At 38.1% G+C, this 23,932-nt stretch overlaps 1 protein-coding gene across 1 annotated transcript in view; it reads right to left on the bottom strand.

Moving 5' to 3' along the window:
- LOC117299129 overlaps positions 1-23,932 on the bottom strand; it is a 41,912-nt gene that overhangs the window by 6,415 nt on the left and 11,565 nt on the right. The window contains exons 6-13 of the mRNA XM_033782590.1: positions 22,688-22,744; positions 22,350-22,522; positions 20,485-20,606; positions 19,495-19,576; positions 4,649-4,900; positions 4,010-4,128; positions 1,535-1,796; positions 580-902 (exon numbers count right to left, since the gene is read on the bottom strand). Coding sequence (XP_033638481.1) covers positions 580-902; positions 1,535-1,796; positions 4,010-4,128; positions 4,649-4,900; positions 19,495-19,576; positions 20,485-20,606; positions 22,350-22,522; positions 22,688-22,744 — 1,390 coding nt within the window. The remainder of the gene's footprint in view (positions 1-579; positions 903-1,534; positions 1,797-4,009; positions 4,129-4,648; positions 4,901-19,494; positions 19,577-20,484; positions 20,607-22,349; positions 22,523-22,687; positions 22,745-23,932) is intronic.

The following is a 23,932-nucleotide window of genomic DNA, read 5'->3' as shown; positions in this document are numbered from 1 at the left end:
CATCTTGATTCCGCCCAGGTCTCAAGACTCGCTGCTTCCGTACACGATATAGGCCCTATATGTTTTTTGTTTTTTTACAGTTTAGATTAGTAGGATTTGGAATTGTGCATGATGAATAACGGTATGGAAAGGTTTGCGGTAACACCATATAATGAATATCTATAAATGAGTTGGGGTGGTTCCGAAAAGAACCGTTAGTTTCAACTCGACGTTTCGATCAGTATGCTCTGATCGTCTTCTGGAGAGTTGGGATTCCTAAATAAATGCAGATGCTTATTACTCCAGTTTATTTGTGTAAAACGTGCTGCCGCTCGTTGTTCTGAGGAACACTCTGTTATCAAAAAAATTGCAGAATCTGGTTTAAACGTTCCTTTTGTTCATATTTGTAAAATGCTGTAGACATCTGGAAACACTGTACAAAAGAATGATTAATCTGGACGGAATAGTAAGTGGACTTGCCAGTTTCAGTGAACTCATTAAGAAACAATATAATCTGCCTAATACATTACATGTGGTGTTGTTGATTTATACAATATTCTACATGTAAAGGTTTTCTGTCATTTAGGTATGAAGTCCTACCTGTGCGTTGTCCTCATCTGTCCCTCCTACGAAGCGCAGGTCTTGCTCGTTGTCACCGTAAGATACGAGAAACTCTGTAACCCAGTACCTTTTGTCTTTGTGACCCTTTGTAACAACACCTTCAACCAATACCGGGTGCTTTAGATCCACTTGGAACCAAACACTGTATTTGTCATTTAATGTGGGACACCAGCCACCGTACCCTACTAGCCGTCCGTAAGTGTTACTGCTGCATTCCTGGTCATCAGTAGACGATGTCGTTATGCTTCCATCAGGGATGGTACCATCTCCCATTCCGAGCTTCTGCTGACAAACTTTATGAACTGAGAACATACATAAATTCATAGTGTTTTATCAAGCCAGCCTTTAGTGAAAACCTTTTTTTTTGGCGAAATTTGAAGTTGGTCTTGTTAACTTTAGAATTGTTTAATTTTAATTAATTCTTACTGAGACCTTGGTTTACCTTAAAACACGTTTTAATTTGGCTTTATAGTACATTTTCATAACAGTAGCTAATGTGTAGTCTAATAAGAATTTACAATAACTTTGAAGGGGAGTGAGGTTGAGTGCAAACATATTCTGACTTTACGACTTGCTTTCCCATTTCTATATTTTGCAGTGACTTTATTTGTACTGTGCTCAACTCACAATCGAGTACAGTTTGGAATGTCTCAATTTTATGACTTCGTGTTCTTGGAGAACATGGTGAGTGGTCAACAGCATACATCATTAAGTTATATCCTTTACCTTTGCAGCCACTGAACTCAATATCTTAAGTATTCCAGGTTGTTGGTTTGCAGCTGATGCACCAAAACATCGTTTGCGATTTACAAACAAATATTTTACAATTTGTTCTTAAAAAAAATTACAACACATGGAGCCTTTAAAACTATAGATTATCAATATAATCAGTGGAGCCCTGGTAATGGTGAAAACAAACTAAAAGTAGACATACCAGTCGGTGGTATCTCGGAGTGCTCCAGAAACAGGGTGTAATCGTCAGGTCCGACGCGGAACTGTGTCTTCAGCAAATGACCCGTTTTATTTTCTTCATTGGTTAGGTCCAGACGGATTGTCCAGTTCCCTCCAGCATCAGTCATATTATGTAGAATTTCATTGCCAAGCCAGAACTCACCATCCAATGACCCAAAGCCTTTCTTGTATTCTGCCCAACTGCGGTCGAAATTGACTGATCCATTAACGCGCCGCTGGAACACCTTCAAAGCAATTATTTATATGATAATATTTTGACTTGGCCGTCAGATTTATCTCAATTTATTTTTAAACATATGTAACCGGTATGAATAATCACCCCTCTAAAACTAAATTCGTACATGTAGAATTACGTCACTGTTGTTATAAATATTCATCTATGCAAATCACGCTAAAATGTTAAGAAAAACAATGAGGTTTTGAAAACTTTGGAAAATATTTGCAATATTGTGTGTATTCATTGCAAATTTCTCAATTTCTAACCTTTAAATGGTTTGATGGACAAAATGAAATAATGTATTCAATGTTTGGATAAAAGACAAATTTTAAACCACCATAATCTGTAAAAAAGACAGTACAAAAGCTATATAAATCTAAACAAGTGAGTTTTGTGGTTGGTTTTAAGGCTGGAGAGGACGTCTACTAGTCTGATGTTCAGTGGAAGATCATTCCAAAGAAACTTGCCAGAATGTCCAAAGGGCAACCAAGTGTGTTTATTCGAAGCATTGTAACTGGATAGTAATTTGTTTGTTTGTTTGTTTGTTTGTTTGTTGGTTTGTTTTTGTGTTTGTTTGAATGATCTTCCCATTAAGGGAACTCGGCAAACTCCCACAAAGGGATATAAACACCAAGCTGGCAACAGCCAATCTCTCTCATACAAACATTGGTTTAACGTCTATGATTATGAATTACACAAATCAACAAATTGTGATTAAGTAACTACACGATAATATTTATTGTAGTAATTGTGAAATCAGCGGTTAGGTGGGGATTCGGACCAACAACCTTGTGCATCATCCTTGTTGGGATGCAACTCATTTAACAAAAGGTGTTGGTTTGAAGTTGACGTATTGTTTGCGATGTCATTGATCGTAAATGTATGTTCATAAATACCTCAGAGAGTTTCCCTATTCCTAATTGATGGAGAGCGCTTCACGTGGTGGTGTTTAAACGGTTGACAATGACCAGTTGGAGCTCTGTTTATAACCGGTTGTTTTCGGATACTACGCGCTAGTCTTGGTGCAAAACGTTTCCCGTTACGGGCGATGCGGGCGCTGTTGGTGAGTTGGCCGCGCTCACAGACATAAATGACCTATAGACGGACAGTAGGGGGCGCCAAACTGTAATTGTTTACTTTCTCAAACCATGGGCGGAAGTTAACGCGCGACCCGCTGCTTTTAGTACACGTTTTGGTATAACCTTGAGGCAGTGCCCGCACCGTCTTAATTATATTTTATATTGCATGAGATGATGACCCGTTGCGGGATTTTAGCCTTAATATGTAAGACCACACTTCATAAATAATCCATATGACTGTTTGCAAATGTTGGGCGTTGAGGTTGAACTGTTAAAATGTCATCTTTACAACTTTTTTCCAGGGAAATCCAGTCAGTCTAAACTTGCTATAAAACGCAAAATCATACTATGGCCCTCCGTGTTCGCTCGCGTGGAATGCACACCAAACAATCGCGTATCAGTAGCACGTAAGTCTATGCGGTACGCGTCATCAGCGCCCGGCGCAAAACACGCACCGATGCGCCTTTTGGTCGGAAAGTGTGTGACGAACACATTTTTTTTAACTTCTTCCTATTTCATCGCTTTGGAGAAAGTTCAGAAAGAGGAGGAGAAACAGCAAACAACTAACGGCAGAAAAGGTATCTAGCTAATGATCTTACATTGTTTCTTAGACTTTGGTGATTTGTTTACGCTAAAAAACACAAACGTCATCTCTTCACTCGCCCATTGCTTTACACGTGTTTTCGCCTGCGTTTTCACATATTTTGCCCACGGTTTGGGGTATAGTCTGGTGCCGTCACAATTACGGTATATGGACGTTGATTTTCATAGGTGCTGTCCGTCTATAGGTTCTTAATGTCTGTGGCCGCGCTGCGTGTGAAAGGAACATTGGAAACATCTTGCACCAAGACTACTACGCGCACGAACGGTTATGAAAAGGCAACACACGTACAGAGCTCAAGTACATTGGACATCGGCTAAGATTTACATAATTTCTTACTTTATTACGCCTGTTAACCCAGAAGGCATTTATAAATGGGAATAAAAGGGTAGCCACTCGTTCTTAAACCGCCGTTTAAAACCTTGCAGGGTCGTGGCCGTGCGATCACACGACTATGACCCAGCCGGTTTTAAACGGCTGTTTAAAAGCTCGTCGCTACACTTTTCCCTGAATAAAATACCACTTGAGTGATGTACTTACAATCCAGCCTGTATGTTTCGTCATATCACAGAACACCTGTATTCCATTCTCATTCTGGATGGGATGGATTGTGTAGATACCATCCTCCTTGTGACCAGCATCCAACAAATCCTGACAGTCTGAAGGAATAATCAAAACGAAAATATTTGATTTAATATAATCCATACATTTTTTTTTTTTTAATAAATTGATATTTCAGGTCACAGTATTCGGCGTTGCTACACTTTCGTCTCCAATCTAAATTTATTTAGAAAACATGTTTCCCCTGGAAACAGAGTATGAATAATAATTTCATATACACAGCCGTTTCCTCTATATAAATGTTAAGTATGCTTAACTTTAATTTTTAGGGTAAACATATTTTGTTCACCCGATGCAAAACATAGCATTTGTTGATTCGATGCGGCGCTGACTGCTAAAAATTCGCTACGTGCCTCAAGCAATCGAGCTAGCTTGGCATTCTATTAGTGATACTTCTTATATAGCAATGCAAATGCATGTTTTGTTGAAAAGTACCGAAAAACAATTGCGACAGGGACTAGCTCGATACCATAGTGGTAAGACTTCACTCTAGCCATGCAAAAGTGTTTGATTCTAATCCCACCCGAGTCTTCTTTCCTAATCTCCAAATCCTCCTACCCTTCATATGGCAATCATAAGGATCATGTATCTCTTCTTGGTCATCAGTGAAGATTGGTTCATCAGTGTAGCTGGGTTTAGTCTTTCTATTTGGAGCTACTTTAAACAGCCCTCCTGGTCGGATTGAGGTACAGGAACACATATCCTCAAATGGTTGGATCCATCGTAGTCGGTTCCCTTCATCTGGATCAGGTTCTTGGGTTAAATAGCAAACTTTAGTATCAGCTACGTCACTGGCACTCAGCAAATAAACTACAACAGAAACAGATAATACCACGCAGTTTGATTTTGTTTATATTATTATTGTTTGTGCGAAGAAATTCTACTTATACGCAGTGATGTTAAAACAAAGTCTTATTTGATGCAGACTGTTTCCGTATTTGGGAATTAAACAAGCAAGAAAAACCGTATATTGTGATATATTGTGATAAGAGTTTTTTTTCAAGTTTAACTGTCGGTGCTCTTACATCTTCACTATCTGACCATAACGATTGCGGCCTTCGTCTTAATATGTTTTTGACTTTCATAAGCATACACTTTAAAAATTAATCACATCCAAGTTTACAAACCAAAAATAATTTCAAGTAAATGTTCTTGGTTCAACCTTCAATTGTTTTGATAGTCACGCGATTGGTTAAAAATAACTATCAGATTCGTGACACTTTGTACAAAATGATCAAGACAACATTCTTTACACTTTCAGGGGTGGAGCCCATATGAACTGATACAAAAAGATATACAATGTGAAAAGAGCTTAATACACACTGCTGTACCGTCAACTTCACCGTTTACTGTTGTTATAATACATGCTTTGTTTACCACACAAGCAGGAATAGATTGCTTAAGCGAAGGTCTAAATAAAGTTCAAGGTGACAACACAGTTGTCAATTGTTAGTTGCCTTTTCTACCGATGATGTATCGTATAGCAACAATGTTTGGATCCGATGTAAGCTTACAGTGTAAAATACCATTGCTCTCCTTGTATTATAAGTTATCACACAAGCGCGAGTGGAATACGGAAAAATATAGCGCTTCTGCGTCCCATATCCAACGAAACCGAAGGCCGAGTTGGATATGGGACGCAGACGCGCTATATTTACCGTATTGCCACGAGCGCGCGTGTGATAACGTATTTATCTTAAAGCAAACTTGACGCGTGACATAAAACACACAAGACGCATGGTAGTGATATTAGCCGTGCAATATAGGTTTTTATCACCACTCCATTCTGCCAATCTGATTGGAGGATTAGCGCGTACTTAAAGATAGAAGGTACTATTTTGATAAAAAGACACCTATTGTTTAATTTGAGTTAGTGAGTTTAATGAATCCCGTGTTCACCGGCAGTCTTCTTTCTGTAACTCAGATGGTTGCTAAGGTAAATATGTTACTAAGCAACTAAATACTTAAATTTTTGTTTCTTTTTGATTACAATATGGACGACCTTAGAGATAATGTCACCAAAAATAATTCCCTTATGTAGACAAATAAACAATTTAACAAATAGTGGATAAATAGATAGCTTGACGGTTGGTTCTGATTTTCCATTCCCTGGCAACAAAACAAAATATTGTTTTTCCTTGTTTTCGTTTGACACTGGTTGTCTTTAAAACATGTCTGCTAGTAGTTCTGATTTCTGTTACATGGTACCAAGCTATCTGGGTGTATTATGGAGGCTTAAAAAACATTGTAATGGTAAATGTGTTAATTTGCCACCGTTGCTAAGAAACTTTATATTGTAAACGAAATGCTATTTTGTGGTTTTTGTCAAAGAAAAACCCTTTTTACTGAGACTAAGCTTTCAATGCAAAGAACCTTTGGATGTGCTTTCGTTTCCCGATGGTACGTTTTCATTTCATCAGTAAAAACTTTCGCTCCCTCAAGGTTAATATTTGTTCCCTCCAGATGCGCTTCAGTTCCCACAAGATACGCTTTCACTCCATCAATATACACCTTTCAATCCCTCACCGTACGATTTTGTACTTGATTAAATCCTTCAAAGTGTCGCTTTCCTTCCCTAAAAAAATTCTGGAGTAAAGCTATTATCAGGAGATAATACAACGTTATTTAGAGGTGACAAACAGATTTCACCTGTCCCCTCGCATTCCTACGCCAATTAGTATAATAGCGGTACGTTTAACAGTCAACATCGGATATACTTCGATGATGTTTATTTTAGGGTCGATTCAGGGTGATCGTTCGATGTCGATTGATTTGCCTGACATTTGAATATTGAAAGGTTGTTTCAACACATGGATATGTTACATTCTTCTTGCCATTCATAGCTATAAATAACAGCGCGTAATATTTTTCTAAGCGCGCGCGCGTACACACAACCCACGCGCACCAAACAGATTATTCACAAAGTTTTTGAAAACAAATATTTCAAACCTCGAATTTTCAATTGTGTCTAAAATGGTATTTTTTACGATTTTAACAAAAGGGCATATGAATGGGAATAAAAAGAGTGGTGACTCGTTCTTAAATGTCCGTTTAAGAACTTGTCACTACCCTTTTATTCCCTTGTTATAAACTGAGCACGTGTCTACTTACATCATTTCGCGACATTGTCACCTAAACTTGCCAGTTACAGTGACTAAACGAGCGTATACCCTAACCTTTGACTCGCAAATTCGCTTTTTACGTGATGTAAAGCCATCAGACAAAACAGGCCAAAAATACAAGGGACAAATTATAATTATTGCATACATACAAACAAAAGCAGTAACACGAGTATTGCAAACAAAACTAGACATTGAGTGTTTGTGAACAAACACGAAGCTGTTCCGTGTTGTTTTGCCTGGATTATGTGCTTCATTGCCCAAGGAATCTATAACTGAAAACAAAAGTTTCAAAGTTTGACCCGGACGTAGAAGTCAACTTGGGGTCATGGTTTTTCATAGTTTATGTTTAATGCATATGAGTCTTAAACTGAAAAAAAAATGAAAATCTGTTGAGATATGGTCCCACTTCCGGTTGACCAGGAAGTAGGGGTCAACCTAGGGTCACGGTGTTTCAAAAGTTATTTTAACGCCTAAGGGGTCTAAAACTGAAAAAAAGTTTGAACATCGGTTGTTTAGTACTTCAGATAATGGTCCCATATCCGGTTGACCCGTATGTAGAGGTCAACTTTAGATCACGGTTTTTCAATGTTTATTTTTAATGCCTAAGGGGTCTAAAACTAAAAAAAGGTTAACTAATTAAGAATAAAAAAAATACATTTTAAGTAAAGCTTATGTTCTAAGCTTCAATTTGGTATAATAAACGCACTCTTTCGTAATATGGTTTAGGAGATAAGGCTTAAAAAAAAAAAAAAACGTTTACAAACTATGCTTTGGTTTTCTTCCATTAAATATTTTTACTGGTCATTTAATATACACACTGCGTGGAGATACATTGTCACTTTACACATTTTTGCAAAACGGTGTTTTTTTTTACAAACTAAATGGCGCATGTGCAGAACACAAAAACACAGCGGCTTGGGATGTGAGTTCACGTGGAAAGCTTTTGTTTTTGATGCTCTGTATTTCAATCAAATATACCATGGTACTATTTATCACATGAGTTCCTTTTTCAGACCAGAGTGAGAAAAAAAAAAGATTCTGGTATCATCAGCAAGTATAATAAAAGACGACGGATGAACAATGATAAAGATCATTTACATATAACAGGAACAGTAAAGGTCCAAGAATGGAGCCTTGTGGAACACCGCAGTCGATTGTCGATTGAGGAATCACAGTCTTTGAAAACTGTATATTGTTTCCTGTCAGACAGATATTTAGCAAACCATTGGTTAGCCACACCACGCACTCCATTACATAGTGATATAGTTTGGAGAGAAGAATGCTATGGTCAATTGTGTCAAAAGCTTTGGAAAGGTCTATACAGACACAAATAGTAGACATTTTCTCAGTGAAAGAGTTGTTAAGATGATCAACAAGTTTAATTAGCGCCATATCTGTCGAGAATTTACTACGAAAACCACATTGAAAATCATAAAGAAGATGAAAGTCAGAAAGGAATTTAAAAAGTCGTTTGCAGACAAGTTTTTGACAAGAACTGAAATCGGGCGGTAGTTCCGCAAGTCATGGCGCTCACCACTTTTAAAGATAGGAGTGACTCTAGCAGTTTTGAGCTGAGAAGGAACCGAGCCACAAAAAAATGACAGATTGAAAAAATAGGCAAGAGGCCAAGAGATAAAAGCAATACAGTCGAAGCTAATGACGATGAAATAATTTAGCTCTTACCCAACAAAATGCTCATTAGTAAACACAAAGGAAACTGTATTTCTGGCCACCATTATTGCTTACTCCATCATGGTCCGAATATACCTTCATAGTTTGATTCTACTTATTGACCCCACCCTTTCTATAAAATTTGGCGAAAAACTCTGAATTCAGTAATATTACGAGACCCTTTCATACGTAATAATTATTACTAGACTCATGATTGAACTTTCAACAGATACCCAAGGCTGACTTATTACGTAGAGTCATCGTACTTTCCATGAATGATGCCGTTGAATAACAAATTAATTCTGGTCCAGAAGCGCGAGTCATTAGGGAACAATAGGTGCTCTCGTTAACAGGTACTGGCAATTGTAATGGTGGTTGTATTTGTATAGGATTGAACAAAAATTAGTTTATGACGGCTTTTTACCTGGAATTAAATGAACGAACCGATTAATTGCAAAGTCATTAGTCTTGACATTATCACGCTATTTTTTATTAAAACGTGTGCATAAAATTATTATACTTTGTAGTAGTTAACATCATATATTTATTCGGCTGTGAGCTCAAGCCTTGGCCATGCCACGCGCTACCTACGGTCGTTGCATGTGTGTTAATCGCACGGTGACTGTTCCGTGAACAGCAGTATTTGTGTACTGGAGATGCCCGGCGCCTGCAATAAGCAGCGCAGCAAACAAGTGTACACTGACAACCAACTCATCGAGTCTTTGCTTTAGGGAACTGACAAACCTTTGAATCTTAATAGTAGCCACTAGATCTCTCGGCTGCCCGAAGCGAAAGGATATTTAGCTTGATATCTTTATTTTTACAAGTTTCCTATGTCGTTTATTAATTGCACTTTAATATTGACATTTTGGTTTTAAAGGCACTGCACGGACACTAATGGTAATTACTAAAAATATTTCTTAGCATAAAAACGTGCTTTGTAACAAGCAATGGAGAGCTGTTGATAGCATACAACATTTTGAGAAACGGCTCCCTCTGAAATAACATAGTTTTCGAGACCTCAGAATTAGAATTTGAGGTCCCAAAATCAAGCATCTGAAAAAACACAACTTCGTGTGACAAGGGTGTTTTTTCTTAATTTATTCCCTCACAACTTCGATGACCAATTGAGTTCAAATTTTCACAGGCTTGTCATTTTATGCATAATGTTAAGATACACCAAGTGAGAAGACTGATATTGACAATTATTACCAAAAGGTGTGTAGTGTCTTTTAACGATAATTCAACCATTAATATTGGGTTGGGAAAAAAAATTGCACCCACATATATTTACTAATAGCTGATGGCTCAGAGGTGTCATGAAGAGAGACTCACCAGTCTATTGAATGCAAACACAGGGTATACGTAGTTTACTTCTGGTACTAGATCATGGTCCGATTACCTTCAAAGTACGGATATTTTATTGTCCCATTCATGTCGCTAAAGTTTGCTGAAAAGATGTCTAGTTTTCAAGACTCAAGCAGTAACTTACCAGAAACTTAGTTTAAATTGTAAAATATATCGTTGGATACAACGGATATATGTTTTACAACACATGTTCATTCATATAATTGTATTTTTTTTTTATAAGCAAACGTGTTCGTAGAATTTGACTGCGGAATGAAGGCGAAATGAACGGTACATCACCGTCAATATATTGACCTAGGCTCGAGACAACTATAATGGCGTGATTCTAGAGCCTTAAAGTATGACGTCAGAAGTTCAAGCTAGGTAGTCTTGCCTTCATAGTTCAAGGGCCGAAATGGTTATGTACGATAACAAACTACCGATTGGCTATTGGTCTGACACGCTCAGATCCACCACGCGGTACTAGAGCTATTTAAAGACACTGGACAATATTGGTAATTGTCAGTAGTCTTCTCACTTCTCAACATATGCATAAAGTAACAAACCAGAAGTAACAATTCGAGCTAAATTGGTTGTCGAAGTTGCGAGATAATAATGAAAGGAAAACACCCTTGTCACACGAAGTTGTGTGCTTTCAGATGCTTGATTTGGAGACCTCAAATTCTCAATCTGAGGTCTCGAAATCAAATTCGTGGAAAATAATTTTTTTCTCAAAAACCACGTCACTTCAGAGGGAGCCGATTCTTACAATGTTTTATACTCTCAACCTCTCCCCATAACTCGTTACCGAACAAGGTTTTATGCAAATAATTATGTTGAGTAATTACCAAAAGTGTCCACTGCCTTTAAGTTTCGTCTCGATGTTGACAAACACTATCAAGCATGTAAAGAATGCTCAGTGTCTCGTAAGTTATGTGGGTGCGTTCGATTAGCTAACCCGGGTCGACCTCGGTTTGCCCTCGGTACAATCGAATAGCTTTGACATAATACCAGGGGCTCACCTGGGTCAGTCCGGGTGCCCTGCTCTTGGAACGGGTTATTTGGGGCCTGCCCGAGGTGCATGACGTCACCACGGGGTTTACCTGGGTGAGCAACGCGGGGTCGACCCAGGGAAGCTACTAAAACGCACCCTATATTTGGTCCTTTGACGCGCATTGTTGAGGAAAACAGGGTGTCTGGCCCCTTACCCCGTAATTGATTGCGACCATTAGTCTGCCTAAGGGACCAGTCTAATTAACGCCTAAGCTGGTTCCGTGTCTTTATTCTTGTCGTTGCACATTACATAACCAGTGACATCATTAGGTACAACACTGTACATGTACATAAACATACTGATGTTTATGTAGACTATCCAATCTCTGGCGTAACCTACGGACATCGAAGTGTGACGTCAGATGTTTGGCTTAACAATTTGCTCACTTCATCATGGTTCAAATACCTTCATGGTCCACCCACCCCTATCGTCCTAATTTTGCAAAAAGATGTTACGTTTTCGAGACTCTTGCAGTAAATTACAAGAAACGTGGTTTATATTCATTTCAAAATATACATAGGCTTGATATTTTAACGTAGAGTTATCGTACTTTTCATTAATGATGCCGTTGGATAACAAATTAATTCTGGTCCAAGTGCGAGTCATTAGGGAACAATAGGTACCTCAGGTACGGGCAATTTTAATGGTGGTTGTATTTGTGTAGGATTGACCAAAATTAGCTTATGACGGCTTTTTACCTGGAATTAAATGAACGAACCGATTAATTCCAAAGTCAATTGCTTTGACAGTATCACGCTATTACACAAATTTACATTGAAGCTCACTTCACTGAACCCCAGAGAAAACCATACTAACCCTGTACACGATAGCTGGCATGGTACCGTTTGGTCTTATTTCGCACATTGGCTTCTCACATATTTACTACTTGTTTATATATTCGCCGCTTGCTGCTTTTTTTCCTAGTGGGTGCAAGGATAGAGACAGGTCCCTGCCGCTAGATCCAGTGCTAAACATGCAGCGACATAGAAGTCCACAATATAATTTGACTGCGTATCTCTATGTGAAGTGAATGAGGTCAAATGTTAAACCATACCCCAGTTCTTGATGCCGGTCTATGGCGTTAATCACGAGCCTCGAATAATGACGTCAGATGTTCAGGCAACCTTTTGTTCCAATACCCACACTGTGGTTTCGGGGATGGTACACACACCATCGTTCCCAATATTTGAGTTGTATCGAGGTGTGTACACTTGCATTGGACCTGCCAGGCGTGGGGGGGGGGGGGGCTTTCACGGAAAAGAGGCGCCATCAACATTGATACTCGTCTCATTCACGAGCATGCCTTACATCACGCAGTCATTCATGCAGTCATACCACGTACGTTCTGAGGCGAAGTTTAGTTTGTGCGCATGCGCGATCTGTACAGTACACGGTTTGTCACCCTGACTGCTCGGTGTACTGTACCAACACACACAAACTACAGACGTCGACTGATTCACACAAGAAACCGATAATGCGTAACGGAAGTTATCGGTTTTGAAAATCATAAAAATCGAGTGGGTAGAATGGGTTATTTTTTTTTAACTTCACAATGTTAGAATTTTTTTATTTAAACAAGAACTTGAAAACTTCAGGGGTAGAAAGGTTCAATTTATCACCTTCGTCGCGTTTTGTGACACTGTTTTGGGTGTGTCGAAATTTTCGTTAAAAGCAATAATTATTATACTTTGATTACCGTTATGGTGCTGTTGCCTGGCAATGCGCCCGATGTTGGAGGGATGAATGCATTTTCAAAATAGTCTTGTCTAAATATTTGTCGAATGTTTGCATTTTATTTCACTCCAAATAAACTATACATAATAATATTGGTAAAATACTGCCTTACTTTTACCTAATCCAATCCATTCGTTTTAGTGAGAACACCCCTATTTTTAGAATGGTACATCCACACAGCATCGGGGAAATAGTTGCGCAATGTCGTGTAGAGCATGACCATCCACGCGCTACCTACGACCGTTGCATGAATATATTGTCGCATTACGACTGTTTCATGCACGGAATGGTGTGTGTATTGGAGATGCATGACACTTGTAATAGCAGACAATACAATGTAAGGGTGCTTTCGATAAGCTTCCTTGGGTCGACCCCGCATTGCTTACTCGGGTGAGCCCTTGACAGGAGCTAATCGAACGATCACACTCGCCCTCTCGTGGTGACGGCATGCACCTCAGGTCACCCCAAGCGACCCACTCCACAAGCAGGGCCATTGGGGCTGACCCGGGTGAGCCCCGTCAAAGCTATTCGAACGTACCGGGCCGCCCCAGGGAAGCTAAACGAACGCACCCTATTGCTACTCTCACACTAGGGAGAATATGCTAGCGAATGTGCTTACGAACGGAAATATTTAACAATCGCTCAAACTTCGCAACATTCGCCACAAATTCACTACGTTCACAAGTCATTCTCCACCTCCTTACGAAGATCGGTCAATTTATGCTGCTCTCACACGGCGAATATGCTAGCGAATATGCTATTGGAAGGAAATATTTGACAATAGGCTCAAACTTCGCAACATTCGCTGTGTCTTCGTAAGCATTTGTAACAAATTCGGAACGTTCACAAATTATTCCCCACCTCCTTACGAAGATCGCTCAATTTACGAACCGGTTTGTAAGTTTCAGCGAATGTTGCGAAGACGGTCATATGACGTGATTTTCCTAAGCATTGGTAACTTTGGCAAAGCGTGCGTAAGCGTTTGCAACATTCGTAAAGGCATTGGCAAGTGTTAGTAAGCATTCGTAATATATTCGTAATCTATTGGGAAGGAGAGGGCCGACCGAGGACGATCCAGGAGTGAGACCGAAATGAAATTATTCACTGTCCAACCGCCATTTTGGACGAATTCAACGCGAAATTCAAATATTCATGTTCGCAAGAACATTCGCCACTCTATGAGAGGGGCAATGCGAAGGGCTTCCGTACATTCAGCGAATGTTGGGAAGACGGTAAATCGCCATCGATTTGCGTAAGCATTTGGTAAGCATGTTTTAATTTATTTATTTATTTATTTTTTTTTTGCACTGGAATCAAAGTAAGGTGGCAAAGATAATCGGTTTGTGTGTTCGAATCTTTGTCGATACAAAAAGGTATCAGGCCAACACATAATGCCTCGATGAGTAGGGCTGTAAAATGATTATGAATAATGATACCACTTACCAATAATAAAGGGGGTCAACCTACTACGTTGTTGAATTATCAAAAACAAATAATTATCCTTGCCACTTTTAAAATCTTACATGTTGTTCCTCGATTGTGATTTGCAACGTAAAGTAAACTGGTTTGTAGTAACTAATAATAGATCGTGTAAGTCCAACGATGACAAATCTCTCATTACTTTTTTTTTTTTATTTTTTTATTTATTAAAAGGTTTTCGGTAACAAAATGTAACGATAATCTCTAAATGAGTTGTGGTGGTTCTGAAAAGAACCGTTGCACCGCGTTGGTTTTCACTGTTTTTAAAGACCCTAACACACGATGTGGACTTAATACTTTAAAACTTAGAACCAAACATTTAATTTTTTTTTGTTCCTATCACTATTATTAATATTACTATTTTTTTTTTTCATTTATTTTTACGCGATTCATTGGATGAAATTTAATATTACATCACCACACAAGTGCACAAAACGTTAATATCACCGCTGTATAACTGCTTGTAAAAGTTACAGGAAGTCCAGATTGTATCGAGGTCGACTTACACAGTATATTGATTTGTTGTGGAAATGTACGTGCAGTATGTCTTGACGCGTCTAGCTATTGTGGATGCGCATTTTCTGGGGTGCATCACACATTTGTATACATGTTTTGTTACACCCCTAAGTCACCAAAACTCGTTACTAAACTGTGCATTTTATAACTTATGAATGATAAAGTTCACCTTAAAAGGAAGAACAAAATATGAATGACTGAACAAAAAATGTTTCATACAAACCCCAACCGTTATAGCTGCATTTTGTCACTGGCATAATCATGACCTACACAAGCTCACCAGTTAAAGGGGGAGGCACAAAGGGACCATTCTAGATGACCTTAATCCCCGCTTATCTTCGACAATCTAACAAAATGCAATCAGATGTTCACGGTAGTAATCCGATAATCCCTTAATCCTATAACAATAGCTCAGTCAATTTTAATGAGTCTCAGTTTCTCCCGCTTTAACCTCTTGCCTACTGAGTATTCATGAACCACAGGATTTCCATTCCAAAAACCTTGATCGGCAATACCTTATTGTAACCTTGTTGTACCTTGCTACACAACAAGGCATTACAGCGTGTTTGATTATGATGCCCTCCCTTACCTCTCGATTGCTTAACTTCGGTATCAGGTACCGATTGTTAAGCAGGCCAATCAATCGTGTTTCACTGACTTTGTATAAGTTTCTGTTTTCCACTGAGATTTAGCTCTAAGACTAAGTTTGACAGAATTGCCCGCGAATTAGAAATTATAAATTGAGAGTTGTAACTGACCTTACTATTCCTCGAAAAAATGGTTGGTTTTCTCAAATTAAACCGCCAATAGATGCACATGTTGTGTGAGTTAAGGGTTTGTTGCTAAATATACTACCAATTTAAAGTCACCTGGAAATATACATTTTTTCTTCTTTCAAACATAAGAGTATAATGCTTACGAACAATAAAACAAATGAACAATGGAATTATTTTGAACAATAATGTGGCAGCACACTCACAATAGAAATGTCCAATGTTTACGTCATTTTGATCGAAGAGGCGTCATCGGCCGCGATGCTTGATGTGAAGAGCCACCATTGGCTGAGCGTCACGCGCAGCGCATACACTCGCGCACTTTTCATTGTTTAACCAAAGGCAGTCAATGACGCGTATTGCATCCCATCTGTTCACATTTCATTAAACAATGGTATACTTTTAGACCATGGGATGATCGCTAGAATTGTTCAAAACCGTAACCCCCACTTTTGGACCATGCAATTTGTTTTATGTAGGTATGAAATAAAATACAGAAAATCCATTACTTGCTGTTGCTTGGCGAAATCCCTGCACCGAATCCCGAAAAGACATCCCGAATCCCGTTCGACGAAATTATAAGTTATCACACAAGTGCGAGTGGAACACGAAAAAAAATAGTGCGTCTGCGTCCCACATCTAACTCGGCCGCGCGTGTGATAATAAAAATGTAACACACGCACATCGTAGCAACGAAAAACAAATAGCATTGTACGTGATGTTAAATCAATAAAAATCAATACAAATCATGTTAATCGGACAGAAAAGGGGAAAATTGACATCGTTCACAATAAACACTCGGAAAAGGTTCTTGCATTGCCCTGAACGATTGGTAAATAGTCCCTGTGTCTGAGGCGCTAGGTATCAGCAGACTTTCCATTGTTGACGTAGTTCTAAGCACGCGCAAACAACCGAGAACAATGGATTTTGCCTGGTAAGTCTGCTGCCACCAAGCGTCCCAAAAGTCCCCCATTGCCTGCTGGTAGTTAGACTGGGCCACTGTCTTTTATCCGCAAGGATAAAAACAGGTCCCTGCCGCTAGATCCAGTGATTCCATTGGAAACAATGATATCATAAATGTGCAGTGACATACAACAAAAAATGTCCAAACAGTCACTGCTGTCAAGTCCGCAATAGAATTTGACTGCGTATCTTTATGTGAAATGACTGATGTCAAAGGTGAATCTACACGCCGGTTTTGGATGCCGGTCTCTGGCGTTATTCACGAGCCTCGAAGTGTGACGTTAGATGTTCAGGCTAGCTGGTAGTCTGCTACCACCTAGTGTCCCAGATAAGTGCCAAATATATAACGGGGGTTGTCTAACTTAAACTTGAAAACAGGAAGCATAGCTTGAATAAATGAATGTCTCATGATTAAGAAATTGCATACAGAAACTTGTTATCCTGCCAACATAATGTTGGATTAGTTGACAAATCACTATCCGCCCGTTTTGAACAGCATGAACTTCACAGTCTAAAATCCCGGAGAGTGGAGTGTTTGACTTTTACGGGTAACATCTCAATCACTTGCAAGATCAGTGTGATGAACATATAGATAGGGGCGTAGTTTAATAAAAAGTGTTGATGTTTCTACCGATGACCATTACATAAACGATTAATTGGTTATAATGTGTATAAAATAAAGAGTTCGGTTGTGTGGGTCGTCTTACTTTGTATAAATCAAAACCTACGGACATAAACGAAACATTTTTTTTTAAACAACGTTGTGCTTGCTTTTGTAGCTTTAATTAAAACGCAAAAGCAGTGATAACATTTAACCGACACAGGTATTTATTGTGTTACATTTAAACGAGTCATTTTGTTTTTAATGAAACCAAAAAGAAGACCCCACAGAAAAATACAAACAAATATTCTGCATTACATAATAACCTTTACAAAATTTAGTTAAACAAAATAACTAATACAAAACAACACTTCAAATTAAAACCACCACAATTATTACAACGCTGCCTCCGATACCTTAGGACTAGGAGTGGATGGTGCGTTTTTCAAGTTGTATCCGGTATGTGTTTTGCTTTGATCAGCCCTTTTCTTACTATAGGTATTCCCCGGGAAATAACCGGGAACTTTTGGTCGACTTTTTCACACTACAAATAAATCTCAGATATTTCCTTTTTTTCCCGGAAAATAATTAACGTTGCACAGGGGTAGGGTTAAGGGGGTTAACCCCGGTGTAACTTTTTATTTCGGGGAAAACAGCTGGTGAGAACAAAAGCGCGTTTAACTTACCCTAACCTTCGCATGGGCTAACATGTTTACCACATTTCCTGGGGTTTGATTATAAGTGTCAACAGTCCATGAAATAGTTCTCCCTTCAGTTAACAAGTTTGGATAATGAGAATGGTTGCTGGGGTGGTGGTTAGGGAAAACACTCCAGGGATTTTCCCGGAAGTTTATTTACCGGGAACTGGCTCTGTAGTTTGTCAAGGTCTATGGTTGAGGTGCGAGTATTCTGAACTTGTCTAGAGTCGTTTTCAATCAAGTTGTTTTTTTTTTTTTTTTTTTTTTTCCCCTCTTTTTCAGAAAAGCATTTTACCACAAATATTGCTACCGAAACCATTTTCGGCGGTCAAAGTCTCAATGAATAAATCCACTAAATTAATACCTTTTACAACATTATCAAACAAGAATAGCTGTTCGTGTCCATACACGAACAGCTCTTTGTTTCCATACCAATTAATAACAACCATATACACAATATAGGTAGACTTTTGACAATGCATGCCAATTATCGTAAAGAATTAAACAGTCAACACAAAATAACATGTAAAGAAAGCAAAGTGTATCTATCAGCCTCTCCCCATTATCGTTACCAACAAGGGTTTTAAGCTAAAATTACTGTGAGTAATAACCAATAGCGTCCACTGCCTTTAATAGTAAAAAAGACATGAGAAACGGCTCCCTCTGAAGTAACACAGTTTTCGACACAAGTAATTTTCAAAGAATTTGATTTCGAGACCCCAGAATTAGATTTTGAGGTCCCGAAATCAAACATCTGGAATCACACAACTTCGTGTGACAAGTTTGTTTTTCTTTCCATTATTATTTCGCAACTTTGACAACCAATTGAGTTCAAATTGTCACAGGTTTGTTATTTTGTCCATGTTGTCTTTGACAATACCAAAAGTGTTCAGTGTCATTTAACAAGATTATACTATCTAAAGAAAGTAATTTTTTTACAAACAAAAATATACTGCAAAGAAAAGTTTTCAACGATTTTACAAAACTTAGTATCTATAATATCATACTAATACAATTATTAACAGTAATACACAGCTCTTTTAAAGCGCATATACAATACACCCTCAAGTAAATCATTATTCTTATTCGTACGCGTTCAAAACATGCATAGTTTGGTACGGGTTACCCAAACGGTTGTTTTCCCCGTTTCAACAGTTAGAGCGAATCCTATAGCAACCGTTTCACACCTATGTTAGACAAAATATTTATAACAGTAATACACAGCTCTTTTAAAGCACATAATGCAATACACCCTCAACAGTAATATCAAGTAAATCATTATTATAACTCGAGTGCGTTCCAAAAATAGACAGCTCCGTACATCTCCCCCCTGAACTTTTCTTTTTTCAGTTAAAGCGAATCTGAAAGCATTCGTTTCACACCTTGTGTTAAAAAGCACAATGGGGAAAAAAAAGTGAATTATACTTCACTGTGATTTTAGCTAACTGGGGAGCGACACATCAATATGAAAGCCAGATGGATTTAGGGTATGCGGATGCAGCAGGATGCAACATGATTCCCATGTTATCTAAATTTACAAGAAAGATGTTGGCTTAAAGGAACGTTACAGAATTTGTAAGAAACAACATCGAGAAGTTCACAGATTTACATCAAACTCACACGGTCTAATTATGATGATAGTAGAAAGCATCCTTTGAAATATTTATGACTGAAATGTCATATTTAGTGAGAATCTAATATTGCGTTTGGAGTTTATCGCTTAGTGAGTGTTTTATTTATTTTGTTTCTTCCATCGATGTCATGCAAGTTTAATGTGTAATCGATTTTTCACTATTTTCTCGTGACCCAATAGGCTGATCGCTATCAAACTTCTACAGGTTTGTCAGTTTATGTATAATATGGTAATTATATAGATTGTTTACACTGCCAGCAACTGTTTTGTTAGCAAAACCAATTATGTAATGTTCATTTAATAATGGCAGTTACTCAATTCGAGAATCAACATCTGACAAGGTCTAGGGTTCATGGAACAGAAAGGCGTGCATTGATGGAGCTTCGTTGCCTTTTCAAAACTAAGGTTTCGGCAAGGTTTCAAACGACTTCGAGTTAAGTTCCTGTTTGTAAACACTACTTTCACGCAATTTTCTAAAACATTTGCACATCAGGGCCGAGTGAATTCTTACACACTGTGACAACCATGTTCCCTTCTTAGTCTCAAACAAGTAAGAGTTGTGCATATTTTGTTCACTTACTAAATACGACGGACTTTCTAATACTTATAGGCAACCCTTCAAGTGTCGAAAATTGGTACCTTGGCGTAACGCGATTTCATCGAGAATAAACTTTAGCCATTGTTGTAAATGGTTGGGTTTAATGGCAATGGACACTATTGGTGATTACTCAAAATAACTGGTAGCATAAAAACTTACTTAGTAACAAGCAATGGAAAGCTGTTGATTGTGAGAAATGACACACCTTGCAATCAGCAGCTCTCGTGCCAGGTGAAGCTTCAGGCGAGACGTAAGTTCCTTTATTGCATGTTTCACAGTTCAAATCGCCATTCGAATACTGACCAGTTTTGCTTTGGTAAAACCCACCTGTGGAGTAAACAGATGTGCCATTAGAACATTACTGATGCTGCTCTCCCACTTTGGCGAATATTCTTGCGAATATGTACACTTGAAACTCGTGGTGAATTTACCAAAATTTGCGATTGTTAAAGGGAAGGTACACTTTGGTAATTGTCAAAGACCAGTCGTCTCACTTGGTGTATCCCATCATAACCATAAAAAAACAATCCTGTGAAAATTTAGACTTAAATTGGTCATCGAAGTTGCAAAGAAAAGATGAAGGAAAAAAGCACCCTTGTTGGACGAATTTGTGTGCTTTCAGATAATAATAAAATACTTCTAGCTGGAAGTTTGTTATTATTTTAGTGAGAAATTACCTCTTTCTCAAAAACTAAATTACTTCAGAGGGAGTCATTTCCCACACTGTTTTATACTATCAACAGCTCTCCAGTGCTCGTTACCAAGTAAGTTTTTAAGTTATTATTTGTTTTGAGTAACTAGCAATCGTGTACCTTCCCTGTATTAAGTGAATATTTTCATACTTCACAGATCAAACCGTCATTCGAATACTGACCAGTTTTGCTCTGGTAAAACGCACCTGTGGAATATATAGATGTGGTAGTTACGACAACCTGTCTTAACGAATCCACTTTGAGGAAAATGTTGGTTTACATATGGCCGGGATTGTAGTCCTTCAGCCCGCGCACCTCGGTTGTACCGGAGATTAAATCATCCCCAAAAAACAATATGTGTATGGCTTTACATTTATGTAATCAGTAAGGTATGGTGTAAGAAAATCGGGTGATCAATCAACATTCAGGTTACATTGCCCGAACGTTACCATACGTTCATTTTAGGATTTCGTACGTCCCGCGAGTTGACGTTATGGCACAAACCTTCTAAAACGAAACTCAATTTTGTGCCATTGCTGAAATCATTTCTAAAAAAACAAAGCACCTCAGCAAGAAATATTTTAAGGGAGGCTTTCTTCTATCGTTACCTTCAAACCTTGAATTACTTTTCCATGAAATGCTCTTCTTTTTGATAAAACATTCAAACAATATCAATTCTCGATATCGAGATTTACGGTTTTGCGGAAACAAGGGTTAGTTTTACCGTTATTTTCTCCCGACTCCGATGACTGATTGAGCCTACATTTTCACAGGTTTGTTATTTTAAATAAATTGTAAGTTGTTACACACGAAGTGTGGGCCTTTGTACAATAATGTTTACCTAAAGTTTCAAATGGATTTAAGGCTCAATAAGAATTCCATTATGAATCCGTCTCTGTTCACTCTTATTGATCATGATGAAACTTGAATTTCATTTATAGTTAAAAGACCTGAATTCCCCTATTTTTTTTTTTTTTTTTTTTTTTTTATATATTTGTATTTGTTGTTATATAAGAAAACAACGGCAACATTTAAAAAAAAAATATATACTTATAAACAACACACAAACTAAAGGATGTTCCAATTGTGCGGCGATATGGTAATGATATGGTAAATTAAATGACATATCAAGGCCTCCTGGGCTGCCTAATATGTTTGAGGGAACAAACAAACACTTTAAGGGAAGAAACAAATATCTTTAGAAAACGAAATGATTTTGAGGAAACGTAGCATCGTTTCAAGGAAACGAAAACAAGAAACGAATTAATTTTTCGACGGAATGCAATAGTATTTCGAGGGGAAAAAGTGTCTGTTAACATTAATATATCCCTTTCTGTATGGGAGCACCTTAAAAGTAGTACATTTCCTGCAAACTCACCTGGCGGACATGGGCTACAGCCTGACTGCGATCCGAAAGTTCCCTGATGACAGGGCCTGCATTTACGCTCGGGTTGTGAAGTTTCTTGGCACACAAAACCCGATGACGAAAAGTCACGGTTTCCTACATACAGCATGTAAAATGGACGTATAAAGTCGTCTCCGACTAATTCACTGCGAAAGTAACATGTGAATGTACATGTTATTGAACGACATTACAGATTTTAAAGAGGGGACGAACAGTTACTTCGATAGAAGAAATCAATGATGACATTTGCCTTTAAATATTATTTTTGTTTCTGTTTTTAGTTTTCTCATATTTTCCATTCGGGTACTTACATTGTAATGTCTGTCCGATTCGTTTGTGGTGCTTCTTGAAGACTGTTATCAACAGATCTAAAAAGAAAATTAGTTTAACTGAAAATAAACCAGAGGAACGAAATCATATTCTTAGGTTACGGACTGAAATCAAATTTCGAGTGTACAAGGTAATTTAATTACATCAATTTGGTTAACCTATGCATACTAAGTTATTCACACATGCAATGTTAAAATAATACAAATAATGTTTATATAGTTTTGGTGTACAGTTCAGTCTCTTTTAAAAATAATTGCAAGTAATCTTTGGTAATTATGATTAAAATCAATTTGAACAAACACACGCAGTGCAGTTATCGCTTAGGGCATGATGGTGGGCTACCAGTATTACTTGATACTATTATGTGTTTTAAAGCATGGTCATATATTGATAATGGGAAAACATTAATAAAATACAAATCTGCTGTTTATAGTGTAAACTAATTTGAAAGGGTATTATGACGAACTGAAACTGTACGCCCCGTAAAATATCACGTAATTAGCGAAATATTATAAAAAAAAACAAAGCGGTTAAAGGTCACCGTATACGTGCTTCCAGCCGTTGCAACTGTCAAATCTTCGTGACATTGTCGCATAATGTTGTAAGTAGAATGGTGCTTTGTTTATAGCAACGTGTTTACTACGACGCAGCATAAGGTTCCAGTCTATCCATGTATTATAAACAACCAGCATAAGTATACGGATCAGGCAGATCCTTCGACGATGGAGGTAGGCCTTCGTGCTTCGACGTACAGCCAAAGATCGTCACGAAGAACAGAAAGAAACTAACCCAGAATATGATGGGACAATGACAAGTAAATAAAGCATTCCTGTCACCAATAAACTAGGCCTACTACCGCATAGCCATGATGCAGATCGGAATGCGCTCGTGGCGTAACGTACTCCCGACGTGCCAGGGCACAATTAATGCCTTCATAGTGGCACAACAATTTGCTTAGCACAAAAAAGGTATTACATAGCAGAAACTGATTACCAGTCAAATTGCAATTAAATTTGAAAACCGGGGCTAGTGCCCGACTAAACATTTAAAAAGTAAAGACATTTTGTAAGCAGTATTTTCTGCTAAACAGAGGAAATTGATCAATGGGCCCTGTTATTCACGGTAAAATATTTTTTTTTTATCTCGGGGGGGGGGGGGAAATCTTGAGAGATTCAAAAGCGTCCTTGTGAGAATGTACTTTGAAACGTAAGCGTAGCTGCAACTCT

This window comes from Asterias rubens, chromosome 14 (assembly GCF_902459465.1).
Source record: "Asterias rubens chromosome 14, eAstRub1.3, whole genome shotgun sequence".
In the NCBI taxonomy this organism is placed as follows: domain Eukaryota; kingdom Metazoa; phylum Echinodermata; class Asteroidea; order Forcipulatida; family Asteriidae; genus Asterias; species Asterias rubens.
The sequence above is the reverse complement of the archived record's forward strand: the minus strand, read 5'-3'. Positions and strand labels throughout refer to the sequence as shown.